Source organism: Ctenopharyngodon idella, chromosome 12, assembly GCF_019924925.1.
Source record: "Ctenopharyngodon idella isolate HZGC_01 chromosome 12, HZGC01, whole genome shotgun sequence".
Lineage (NCBI taxonomy): Eukaryota > Metazoa > Chordata > Actinopteri > Cypriniformes > Xenocyprididae > Ctenopharyngodon > Ctenopharyngodon idella.
The window spans coordinates 7,129,354-7,142,541 of NC_067231.1; the positions used below are offsets into that span (position 1 = coordinate 7,129,354).

General features: G+C 39.4%; 1 protein-coding gene across 2 annotated transcripts in view; it reads left to right on the forward strand.

Moving 5' to 3' along the window:
* Nucleotides 1–13,188, forward strand: part of mpp2b (MAGUK p55 scaffold protein 2b) — a 51,184-nt gene that overhangs the window by 4,613 nt on the left and 33,383 nt on the right. For both annotated transcript variants that reach the window (XM_051915408.1, XM_051915409.1), the window contains exon 2: nucleotides 10,302–10,374. In XM_051915408.1, the coding sequence (XP_051771368.1) occupies nucleotides 10,344–10,374 (31 nt within the window). In that variant the 5' untranslated portion in view covers nucleotides 10,302–10,343. The remainder of the gene's footprint in view (nucleotides 1–10,301; nucleotides 10,375–13,188) is intronic.

Here is a 13,188-nt window from a genome sequence, read left to right on the forward strand (position 1 = left end):
ACATTTTAGAGGATGTTCACACTGTTTGATTAGATTAAAATGAACTCAGGTGTGATTGCTCTGTTAGTGCGGTTCATTTGAATAAGTGTGAACACTGCCTTCCAAACCCTGATACGCACCAAACAAGCAGACCAAGACCCCTGACAAGGTGGGTCTCTTTGTTTGTGTGTGCAACAGGGGAATTCTTAGAGCTGTTTAGACTGCTTTACACATTTTCTAAGCTTTTTGTGAGTTCTCAGCTGGTATAAATACCATCATAAAGTATGCACACACATACAACGAGCGCATTTAGCCCAGCTCACAGCGTTGTTTTGGATTTTCTGTAAGTTCCATTGCAAAATATACGTCATAAAAGTTTTTTTTTTGTATATTTAGGTTTGATGTTAAAAATGACATTCACACTGTCAGTCTAAGAGAGTCACATAAATCCGAACGGTCACACTGAAACGGATTTCCATTTTCCATTTTGATTTGAATAGGATTTTAAGCCAGATATTGAAAGTTGCTCGAAACGGATGCATTCACACTTGCTAAACCGGATTTCAATCGGACATGCACAAAAATCGGATTTTGATTGACAGTCTGAACGAGGCTTAAATGTATCAATTTCTCTTTTGGTCCAGACTGAAAGAACCAAGATAACCAAACTACAACTGTGAACACACCATTAGGGGGCTTTCACACTGACAGTTTAGTTCGAAACGGGGCACGGTTCGCATGTGAAAGCTGTCATGCGAACCCGGGTGTGCACCGGGCTACCAAACTCGAGACTACCTGAAGGAGGCTGTCTGAGTTCAGTTGCACTTGAACTGTGCCACGGTTTGCGTGAATATGAAAGCAACACGGACTCACGTGCGCACTTGTTCAGGAAGTAAAGTAACCTGTGCATATGTTTTCGCCGATTATAATGTATTTACTTCAATAAAATACATGTAAGAGATGAGTGATGATGATTTACCTTGGATTCGAGCAGGAGTGAACCTGCAGCATATTTGCGCTTTGCGAGTGCAATCAGAGCAGCAAATGAATGGCAATCAGCTGTCTCCTCAAAATAGGCTGCTTGCAAACAGCGGAAAACCGTCTAAATAAGGCGCACATACAGTAAACACAAGTGTCGTTTACTCTGCTGCACATAATAGCACCAAATTATTAAAAAACACAATTTACTGACCCGCGTTCTGTTTTCTATTATGCGCCGTACACGTCTTTGATGACGTAAGATGAACGCAAATGCACCAGAGTTCGATAGAATCAATTTGAGTGTGAAACCAGACCAACGCTGCGGGGGGCACCAGTGGTGATTTCATATAACTTCATACAATGTTATTTGAACAGAAAATTATGATTTTTAGAAAAAAAGGATAAAATGAAGTTCAATTTTCCAAAGCATAAGAGTTACAAATAGCCACGAGAGTGTGTTGGAACAGGCAAAATAAAATTTCAGTTAAATACTGAATACATTTGTTTTTTAATTAAGTTTTTTGAATAGCCTCAAATGTAACACACTTCTAAAACCTGAAAAATATAAAAATAGCACATAAATTTGCTTTTAAAATATCCAGCAGATATGTATCTATATTGCTTAAACACACATTTCAGCATGCAATCCTGAGTTTGTTCTGATGCACCATTATTAATGGAAATCTAAAGTAGCCCAAATTGTCAGCACTCTTTTGGAAACGTAGTGTTTCGACCTCACAGACAGCACTTTCCCAAACTTTTTCATCAGCTGAACCCCATAGACGTAAAACATTTACTCTAAGTACCCTTTGAGATTTTAAGTTACCATTGCAATAATTTATTGACACATTTGTTCACATGTTCAAGGTTCTCTGATGTCAGTTAATGGTCACATAACAAAACATAAAAATGATGTGTAATTGAACACAGTGTCGCTCTTCACTCTGAAACACAGCGCAACTGACTATATATTTCTTTTGAAGCATTTAATTTCATAAACCCGATATAAGATTTATCAAGTTTTTGGATCTATTTCAGTTAATTGTGCAGCCTCATTTTATATTTGGAATGTTACGTTTGACTTAATTAATTATTAGCTTTCTATCAACTCACGAACCTTCTGCATTTCCCTCACAAACTCACATGGAAGGATGGATTTTCTTAAAGTCGGCATGAAATGGAAGTTGCAATAGGCTTTTCTTCCCTATTGTGATGTATAGTGAAACGAACAAGAAAAAATGTTGGGCGGGACCAGATTTTGTGCATCGGGAATTGATTGGATTGTTGGATCGTTGTCATTTGCTATTGGTGGATCTCATGTGAGTGACAGGTTGTCCCGCCCTTGTGCCAGTAAACATGTCATCAGAGAAGAGATGTCACTGCAAGGAGGGGAAGTTATTTTGATTAAAGATTACGAGGGCACATTAATTAAAAAAAATAATGATGTGCATGAATAAATTGTTTATTATAAATATTCCTTAAAAAATAAGAATTGTAATTTTTGATTTCATGGTTATTTTAATAAAACAACATGAACATTTCTGTCTTTAATATTTTATTAAGTAGTAACCATTTTACAAATGGTATTTGATTTTGTGTTAAATTGTCAATGTAGTAACTTTTTATAGTAACTAGTAACTTATTTCTTTGTAAACATACCCCACATCCTTTGCTCAGAAACCACCGCTTGGTGTAGATTGTAATTACTATTTAATGTAGTCTCTGTCATTGCCATGGTGAACCGGCACAAAGGAGAAAAGAAAAAATAGAAGCTGCGTGTGTGAGGGGAGCTTATGGTTGTCTTGGTTACAACCATTCTCCCATGTAAAGTAATGAGAAGCCCAACCTGAGGGAGTGGAAACGGCTATTTTTAGCCCAGATTCATCAGGACCTGTGGATTTGTGCCTTTTTTGAACATTTGTTTGTTAGATTTATGTTCTTACACTGAGCTTAAATCAGTTATACTGCTACCCCGGAGTGAAATTTTGGGATAAATGGGGAGGTAGCAGGCTGATATTCAAGAGATTGGTCAGTTCATAGATGAAGTGAGTTTAGATCATCTACTTCTGGTCTTGTAGTTTCCTGAGGAGAAATTGGAGCATGAACTTTTGATTGGAGATCTTAAATTTTACATTATCATCTCATCTTTTTTACTCACCAATAGGATTCAATAGTCTGTATTATCATATACACTGATGAGCCAAAACAATATTACCACCTGTCTAATATGCCGTTGGTCCTCCGCGTGCTGCCAAAACTGCGCCGACCTGCCGAGGAATGCAGTCTATAAGACTTCTGAAGGTGTTCTGTGGTTTCTGGCACCAAGACTATGGCAGCAGATCCTTCAAGTCGTGTAGGCTGCAAGGTGGAGCCGCCGTGGATCGAACTTGTTGGCCAGCACATCCCACAGATGCTCAATTGTACTGATATCTGGGGAATTAGAGGCCAGGGCAACACCTTGAACTCTTCATCATGTTCTTTAAACCATTCCCGAAAAATGTGTGCAGTGTGGCAGGGCGCATTATCCTGTTGAAAGAGGCCACTTCCACCAGGGAACACTGTTGCCATGAAGGGGTGTATCTTCTCTGCAGCAATGTTTAGGTAGGTGGCATGTGTCAAATTTGGGTCCACATGAATGGCCAGACCCAGTGTTTCCCAGCAGAACATTGCCCAGAGCTTCACTCTCCCTCCATCAGCTTGTCTTCGTCCCACAGTGCATCCTTGTGCCATCACTTCCTCAGGTCAACAGTGCACACGTAAACGGCCGTCCACGTGATGTAAAAGAAAATGGGACTCATTGGACCAGGCGACCTTCTTCAACTGCTCCAATGTCCAGTTCTGATGCTCACGTGCCCATTGTAGGCACTTTCGACAGTGGACAGGGGTCATCATACATACTCTGATTGGTCGATGCACTGTGTGACACCACCATTAAAATTTGGTGCCACAGTAGAACTTCTGTTGGCTCAAACCAGACAGGATAGCCTTTGTTGCCTCGTGCATTGATGAGCCTTGAGGGCCCAACACCCTGTCATCGGTTCGTGGTTTGTCCCTCCTCGGACATCTGTTGGTAAATTCTCACCACTGCTGACCAGGCCTTGCTGTTTCAGAGATACTCTGACCCAGTTGTCTTGCCATAACTATTTGGCCCTTGTCAAAGTCGCTCAGATCTTTATTCCTGTCCATTTCTCCTGCATCCAACACATTGATTACAAGAACTTATTGTTTGTTCTAATCTATCCAGATCTTAATATGTGGCCTTAGGAGATAATCAATGATATTTGCTTCACACTGGTCATAATGTTTTGGTTCATCAGTGTAGATCTGGCATGTATAGTTCTACTGAAGCATGCATTAATCATACAGAAAATCTGCTTTATTCTTAAAGGTGTTGTAGGGGATCTTTTAAAGAGTGGCACTCAGAAAATGCCCTGCCATGATATCTGTGAAATATCACGGAAATAGGTCTCGTAAGAAATCACACCTGTCTTTGTAAACATGTGAGCCAGTCAGAAAACTAGCAAGCACTTAGAGCCTGTCAATCATATGTTGTGTTTGTATTTGCTAACGTCTTTGGAAGGTGATGTATGTTTTAGAGAGCAATCAGTCAATACACTGGCAAGTCTACATTAATATAATAATAGTGAATAGTATTAATGATACCTGCTTTGTTTTCACTTCTTATTGATGATAGGAATAAAGGATAACAAAAAGGATATTTTGTTTTCATTTTAAATTTAGTTGTTATCACTGAAAGTTAATTTGAACTATTTTGTTGTTTGTTTTTGTCTTTTATATATATATTTTAAATATGTTTTGATTAATTATTAAATCAGTTTTAGTTCGAGTCATTTTGGTACAAGTTAAAATAAAAGAAAATTGTTGCCTTGGCAACTAGCTAAAAATAAAATACATTTAGTTTTTTTTAACATTTAATTTTCTGTTAACATTTATTTTTTCCAAGTAACGAAAATGTTTCTTTGATTGTTTTAGTTAACTATAATAACCCTGCATCATCCAACTCGACCTCATGCGAAAACAATTGTTTTACACGTATGAATTTGTACAATATAAAAAATACGATCTTTAGAAAAACGTAAGCGTGAAGGTCCACCCCAACCCTATCCCGATACCTAAACCTAACTGTCAGTGGAGCGTAAGCAGATTATATGAAAATGTATGAATGAGATTGTACGAATTCATAAGAATTAGGCAACCGCTTGCCATGATGTAAAATATACGAATTGCCATGAGAGTATGTTGTATCAGCCGTAAAGTAAAGCTGTTCCAAAACAAGTTACTTACACCAATGAATCCAGCGCAGTAAAACCAGGAATTTAATCTGGTGAAACTAATGGCACAGACTTCACCACTTTTGTACAGACAACTGAACTTTGTTAAGAAAGAACAGAGCGTCTTTACTGTGATCAGGATTGCTTCAGGATGTACCTTGTATTTCAGGATGTACTCCTTTCATTGCTTGAAGAAAGAGATGCTTTTCTCATGTGTTAAGAGATGTAATTTTGTCAATCACTTCTGTATCTTATCTCTCACTTGTCAGTAACACACACACAGCTGCATGTGTTCAGGCTCCTGTGCTGGCAGGAACAGCTGGTTGCTGGGATATCTGCCACTGAGGGAAACCGATGTCACAACAGTCCGATGTCTCAAAGTAAAATCATTAAATTCCATCCTTCTGCTAGAAAAAAACAGTCCCTGTCTGTGACGGTAAACAGCAAATGAATGTTCCTAGGTGTACTGTGCCTCATCTGATCGAGCTCAAATATAAACTAAGAACTGTTAAGACTAAGAAGTGTTCATATGTGTGGGGACATTTATTTTTTTAACACAATATATTTCCTCACACACATATATCTGCTTATCTCTCATCATGAGAAAACGTTCATTTTCCATCTTTTAGTTTAAACCAGACTGGTTTTTGGCACAGTGCGCCATATACAGTGCATCCGGAAAGTATTTCCACATTTTGTTATGTTACTGCCTTATTCCAAAAGGGATTAAATTCATTTTTTTCCTCAAAATTCTACAAACAATACCCCATAATGACAATGTGAAAGAAGTTTGTTTGAAATCTTTGCAAATTTAAAAGCGAAATTAAATCACATGTACATAAGTATTCACAGCCTTTGCTCAATACTTTATTGAAGCACTTTTGGCACCAATTACATCCTCAAGTCTTTTTGAGTATGATGCTACAAGCTTGGCACACCTATTTTTGGGCAGTTTCTCTCATTCTTCTGTGCAGGACCTCTCAAGCTCCATCAGGTCGGATGGCGAGTGTCTTTGCACAGCCATTTTCAGATCTCTCCAGAGATGTTCAATTTGGTTCAAGTCTGAGCTCTTGCTGGGCCACTCAGGGACATTCACAGAGTTGTCCCGTAACCACTCCTTTGTTATCTTGGCTGTGTGCTTAGGGTCATTGTCCTGTTGGAAGATGAACCTTCCCCCCAGTCTGAGGTCCAGAGTGCTCTGGAGCAGGTTGCATTCATCTTTCCCTCGATCCTGACTAGTCTCCCAGTTCCTGCTGCTGAAAAACATCCCCACACCATGATGCTGCCACCACCATGCTTCACTGTAGGGAAGGTATTGGCCAGGTTTCCTCCAGACATGACGCTTGCTATTCAGGCCAAAGAGTTCAATCTTTGTTTCATCAGAAATTTTGTTTCTCATGGTCTGAGAGTCCTCCAGGTGAGCTGTCATGTGCCTTTTACTGAGGAGTGGCTTTCGTCTGGCCACTCTACCATACAGCCCTGATTGGTGGAGTGCTGCAGAGATGGTTGTTCTTCTGGAAGTTTCTCCTCTCTCCACAGAGAAACGCTGGAGCTCTGTCAGAGTGACCATCGGGTTCTTGGTCACCTCCCTGACAAAGGGCCCTTCTCCCCTGATCGCTCAGTTTGGCCGGCGGCTCGCTCTAGGAAGAGTCCTGGTGGTTCCAAACTTCTTCCATTTAGGGATGATGGAGGCCACTGTGCTCATTGGGACCTTCAATGCTGCAGAAATGTATCTGCACCCTTCCCCAGATCTGTGCCTCGATACAATCCTGTCTCGGAGGTCTACAGATAATTCCTTGGACTTCATGGCTTGGTTTGTGCTCTGACATGCACTGTGGGACCTTATATAGACAGGTGTGTGCCTTTCCAAATCATGTCCAATCAACTGAATTTACCACAGGGGGACTCCGAGCAAGTTATAGAAACATCTCAAGGATGATCAGTGGAACCAGGATGCATCTGAGCTCGATTTTGAGTGTCATGGCAAAGGCTGTGAATACTTATGTACATGTGATTTTTTTTTAATAAATTTGTAAAAATTTCAAACAAAATTCTTTCACGTTGTCATTATGGGGTATTGTTTGTAGAATTTTGAGGAAAAAATGAATTTAATCCCTTTTGGAATAAGGCTGTAACAACAAAATGTGGAAAAAGTGAAGCGCTGTGAATACTTTCCGGATGTACTGTAAGTTTTGACAGTATATTTATTGTTTATGTTGCTAAGGATGGTTATAACATTCAATAATAAAAATAAAACTGAAATTTTTATTTTTGCATACTGCATACTGCTTCACATAGTACTTAAAAATATAGTAGGCACAATACAGTATTAACTGTATATTCTGTACAGTAAATTGTTTACTTGCTGAGGGTTTAAACAAAGTGGAATAAACTGTTTTTTTCATGAACTTTTTTTGTGCAAAAATATATTTCATTGTTATTGTTAGCTAGCAGACTATCATCAAAATTCATTAAGGTTCATTAATAATAACACATTTTGTAAATAATATTTTTATATATAAAAAGTCGTTTTTAATTTAATTTTAATGTTGGAAAACCATATATTTTTCAGAATTCTCATTTATATATTTGTTAAATATGAAACACATGATATTATTGGAACTTCACGAAGTTATTTACAGAAAATACTTAAAACTCAGAAGGTATTTTAATTCTGGTTACTGAAGGAGGTAGTGTTGTCAAAAATATTGATATTTCGATATGTATCAATACTGAAATATCTGAAATGGTTCCAATACGCCTTTTCTGCAGTATCGATACACCGATACCAGCTGCGTGTTCTTACTCTCTCTTCTCTCTGACGGTGAAGTGACACACCCCCCTCCTGTCACTCACTCGTCTCATTTGCTTCGGCTGAATAATGCTTGTATTTCACACAATTTTAGTCATTCCCGCAGGTTTCGCGCTCTCATAAAGCTGCCTCTCAAACAGCTTGCGACTACCAAATTCAATACATTTGCGTGGCTTATTGTGCTTAAACAGACAAATACATACAAAATTATGTCAAAATGCCCATCTTGCTGACTATTCAGATAAATACTGTCAGTTTTGGAGTGTAAATAGTTGAGAGAAAACACATGTTCTGTAACAGTATATTGGATCCATGCATAAGCTCTTAAAGTGACAGCAGCCTAATAAACCTGCTGCTGTCTGTCACGTTAATCAAAGAGCAAAAAACAAAGCAAAGATAAAATCACTCGCTGCTCTTGCCTGAATAACTTCTGTAACTTTAATTGTAAGCATTAATCTGTATTTCATTTTTATAATAAAATAACACTGGATAGTCTTCACATTTGATTACTTTTTCCTGTAGTATTTCTTACCTGAATACTACTGTTAGACCCACCTGAAAAACTTAAAGCCTTGTTTATTTAATTTGTGTTATCGTTTGCAATTAGTTTATTTGTACTTGTCTATTTTTTTTTTTTTTTTTTTTGTAAATTTAGTTTGATTTAAATAAAGCCTCACTGTGCTGTGTGTAAACTATTATCAAAAAATTATGAGATAATAACAAATGATCTGTATGGTAGTATATATATGGCAGTTTTCCCTGTAGAATCAAAAATAATATTGAATATCGATATTTTTCAAGGTATCGTATCGAAGTTGAAAAGTCCATTATCGTGACAACACTAGAAGCAGAATTATATGGATTCAAATAAATTGGATTATGGTTTTGAATGAATAAGGTGTTCAGTTATATTCTTTTATGTTGTTAACTGTGGGTAGTGACACTGTGATTTTGCTATTGAAAATCATATTGTTTGTCTTGTGAACCGAAGGGAAACTTCTTGATTTACGTTTGATATCTTATTCGTATTACACCCTGCTCATAGTCTTCAGTATTACCTGTAATACAGTATAACCTGTATTACCATGTTACTAGTTCTCCGTGCTCAAACACTGCTGTGTTTCTGTACTAAGAGTTTTGACATTAAGCTAAGGAGAATGTTTAAGAGCACTGGAGCGTAACACATACACACTGACACAATCTCTCTCTCACATGCACATTCAGTTGGGTTATGCAAAGTCTTGCCGAGGTGCACAGTCAGAGTTTAACAGCTTCAGTGAGAGCTATATTTAACATGGTGTGTGTGTGTGTAGATGTGTTACGCTGTAAGATAGCGCCTTTAAACTCCCCGTAATAAAGTGCCGTTTAGCTGTGTGTGTATCCAGGTGTGCAGCTCTGAGCTAAAATTGTGCGAAAGAGTTGTTAAATTTGCCCATGGCATCACACATTTATTTTCCCACTAGGATAGTGTAACGTGCTTCTTTCTCAGGAAAGAAAAAGAGACTAAATGTTGTGATGATTTCTGTTTATGCCAAATGTAGAAAGTCTTGGAAAAGCGTTTGTTCGCTTACCTGTTCAATCATTTAAAAAAAAAAGAAAAAAGGAAGATTTAAAAACTAAAACATGCATCTGAATTAACATTTCAGTGCTGGGTAGTAACTGATTATATGTAATCTGAATTAAGTACTTGTAATTAGATTATATTATGTATTAAAATGATTAGTTACTTTTTTATGGATTGCATGATATTATTCACACATTATTTTGACCTAAAATATTTACTTGTGATTTTAAGTAAATATTTAAATAATTTGACTACACTTACAGTTCTCTAATGTTGTTTAATGGTCACACTGGCATGCAGGTAAACAAATAAAGAAGATCTGTTTTTAGAGTCCAAGTGTTGTTTTTATTTTTAAAGTATTTTTTTTTGTATTTATTTGTATTTTTATGTCAACATGGTACAAAATAATCTTATTCAAATCTATGTGATAAACGACTAATCTAAAAGTAATCAGAATATATTACCTAAAATGTGTAATCTAATAGATTACGTTATTAACTTACATTTTCGTCATGCAATTTATATTCAGTGACGGACTACAATTTGTAAGTAATCTTCTCAGAACTGAATGTATTATAGCTCTCTGCAGAGAGGGGAGATTTGGGGTAAATACTTGGACTGACCATGTGATGAAGTTGCGTTTTATACAGAAACTCTCTCTCTCCCTCTTTAGTTGGACAAATTTTATACGCGGACAGACACAACGAAAACGAAAATGCCAGTGGCGTCTGCCAGCTCTGACTCAGGTAAGATGCTTTATTTTACTAATTATCTGAATGTAGAGTTTGTTACCATTCCAAATCTTGTTAGTCCACAAAAGGGTTTTGTGAAATAATGAGGAGGGAAAGTCAGTGACAACCATAACAAGCCAGTCAGCCATTTCTGGCTGGAACACCACAATATACTGGGATTAAATGTTTGTGCTTCACTGAGCATCCACACATCCACCAAGCTTCAAAGCTTAGCTTTCACTGGAGAGACATTTGAGTCAATATCATTTCATTTCTCTGGACAGCTACACAGAATAAAATCAATGCCTTGTTCTGTTATGATGTTCTTTTGTTAAAAGAAAGACAAAAACAGAGCGATGATCACATCTTCCTGTACAGAAATTCTGTATTCTGAAACAGGGGAGTTTGTGTTGAGACTGGATGATGAAAAAAAGTGGTGATGAGACAAGTAACATAAGATAAGTAAGTAGAATTTATGGCAGGTACACATTTTAAAAATTATGTAGAAGCAATACAATTAAAATAAATGGAGCAATGACAAGGGGGTCCTCACACCATTAACTGTAGATAGATAGATTGCTTGTCCATGTACTGTAGGTATTCATCAATTTAGATTTTTAAAATTGTACCTCATGGTACCATGAAATAATTAAATGGGAAGTGTGCAATTAGCAACGCTTTACAATAAAGTTCAATTTGTTATCATTAGGTGTCATGCACTAACAATGAATGTTTTGGTTACTAACATAACCTTGGTTCCATAAAATAGACGAGAACGAACATTGTGTCAATATCCCTTTCTCTTAAAATACTGAAGCCTGAATTAATCATATATGAGCCAACACTGAGTGCCATTTCATCAGAATCTTTCGACCGAGGAAGCGGGCAAGTGACTTCTAACAGTGAAAGCATTATAACATTTTAACATGGCAAGCTTATGCAATGTTTGTTCCCGTCTATCTCAGGGAAGTGAGGTTACGTTAGTATTATGTTAGTATTAGTATTATGTTAGTATTTTCGATAACGTTTCTCTCACATTGCATTGGTAGCCACCACACAGATGTCACTATTAGACACCCCGCTTGACCAAGCCCAGGAGGAGGACATTCCCCTGGTGGAGTGGGCCTTCACTCCAATAGGACATTGCAGGGCCTAATGATCTGTAGGCCAGCACAATCGTGTCCACTGTCTGAACTGACAGTCTGTGCCTTCGAAGCACACAAAAAGCTGCTCCGATAGCTGGAAGTGGCTGGAGCATTTAATATACACCCTAAGTGCCCGAACAGCAGATGCAAAAACTGCTTGTCCACAGAGTCAGGGAGAGCCAACAGGGTTATGATCTGTGCTCTGATGGGAGTGGAGAGCACCTTAGGCACATAACCATGCCTTCGCTTAAGGATGACCTTACAGTCATTCGGCCCAGACTCAAGGCAGGATGCGATTATAGGAAGGGCCTGCAGGTCACCAACTCGCTTAACTGAGGCCAGTGCTAGAAAAAGGGCGGTTTTAAGCAAGAGTGTCCGTAATCCAGCTGACTGTAGAGGCTCAAACAGGGGCTTTGGAGGGTGGACTGGTCCCAAATCTGAACCTTATGGGGGCAAGACGGTCTAGTCTTCGGGTCCCCTTAAGGAACTTAATGATCAGATCGTTCCTACCCAACGACTGGCCAGCAATGGGGGCGTGGTACGGCACAACAGATCTTGAGCGTGGACGGGGGTCAATCCTTTCCTTTCTTGTGTAGAAAGGAATGGATTGACACCACATCACAAGTTACAGGGTGAGGATTCCAGACTGCGCACCAGTCAGAAAAGACAGACCACTTAAGGGCATAGAGGCGCCTTGTAGATGGGGCTCTCGTCTCGCAATGGTGTTTAGCACACTCCGCGATATGCACAAAGGCCCCCGTTGAGGGGCCACACATGAAGGCTCCACAACTCTGGTTGGGGGTGCCAAATTGAGCCTGCCACTTGGGAGAGGAGATTGCACTCTGGTTCAGCCTGCCTGGCACGAGCACTGCCCTCACTGAGCGAAGGTTGTACTGTGCCCACAGGAGGCGGTGTCCACCGGCAACAATTGACATGTTGTCCGTCCGGACCAGGACGTGGTGGCCTTTTAGGTCCGGCAGAAAGGCCTTAAGCCTTAGGTGTGCCACCATCATCTCCAGACAATTGATGTGCCAGCGGCGCTCCGAACCTGACCAGGTTGCGATTTCTGGCCTGCCATCGCACAGTGCGCCCAAACCTGTGTTGGAGACGTCTGTCGTGACCACTTTCCTTCTGGAGACCAGCCTCAAATGCACTCCCAACTCTTACAATTTGGAGGTCCTCCAAAGTGCCAGAGCCCTGACGTAGAATTGAGTCACCTTGACGTTTAAGCGCCACGTTCGCCAAGAACGGGGTGGGATGCAGGCTTTCAGCCAGGACTGAAGCGGCCGCATATGTAGAAGGCGCAGCAGAATGACTGAGGAAGCTGCTGCCATGAGGCCCAGCAATCTCTAAAATGTCTTGAGCTTTGAACGGCTTTGAACGATTTGCTGAACTTTTAGTAAGTGCTCTGGCGACAGCCACGCTCTGGGCTGAGTCGAAAACTGCACCTAGAAAGTTTAAATGGTAGCACGGTAAACTGGTAAGCCACCCTTTCGAACGCAAACCTCAAGAACGGTCTGTGATGAGGGGCTGCCTGGATATGAAAGTATGCATCTTTCAGATCCCCTGATAAAAAGCAATCCCCTGTGTGAATCTGCGAGAGGGTTTGTTTCAAGGTTAGCATTCTGAACGGCCGTCTCATGAGGGTGTGGTTACTTCATCTTCAAGGATGGGCCTGAGGGCA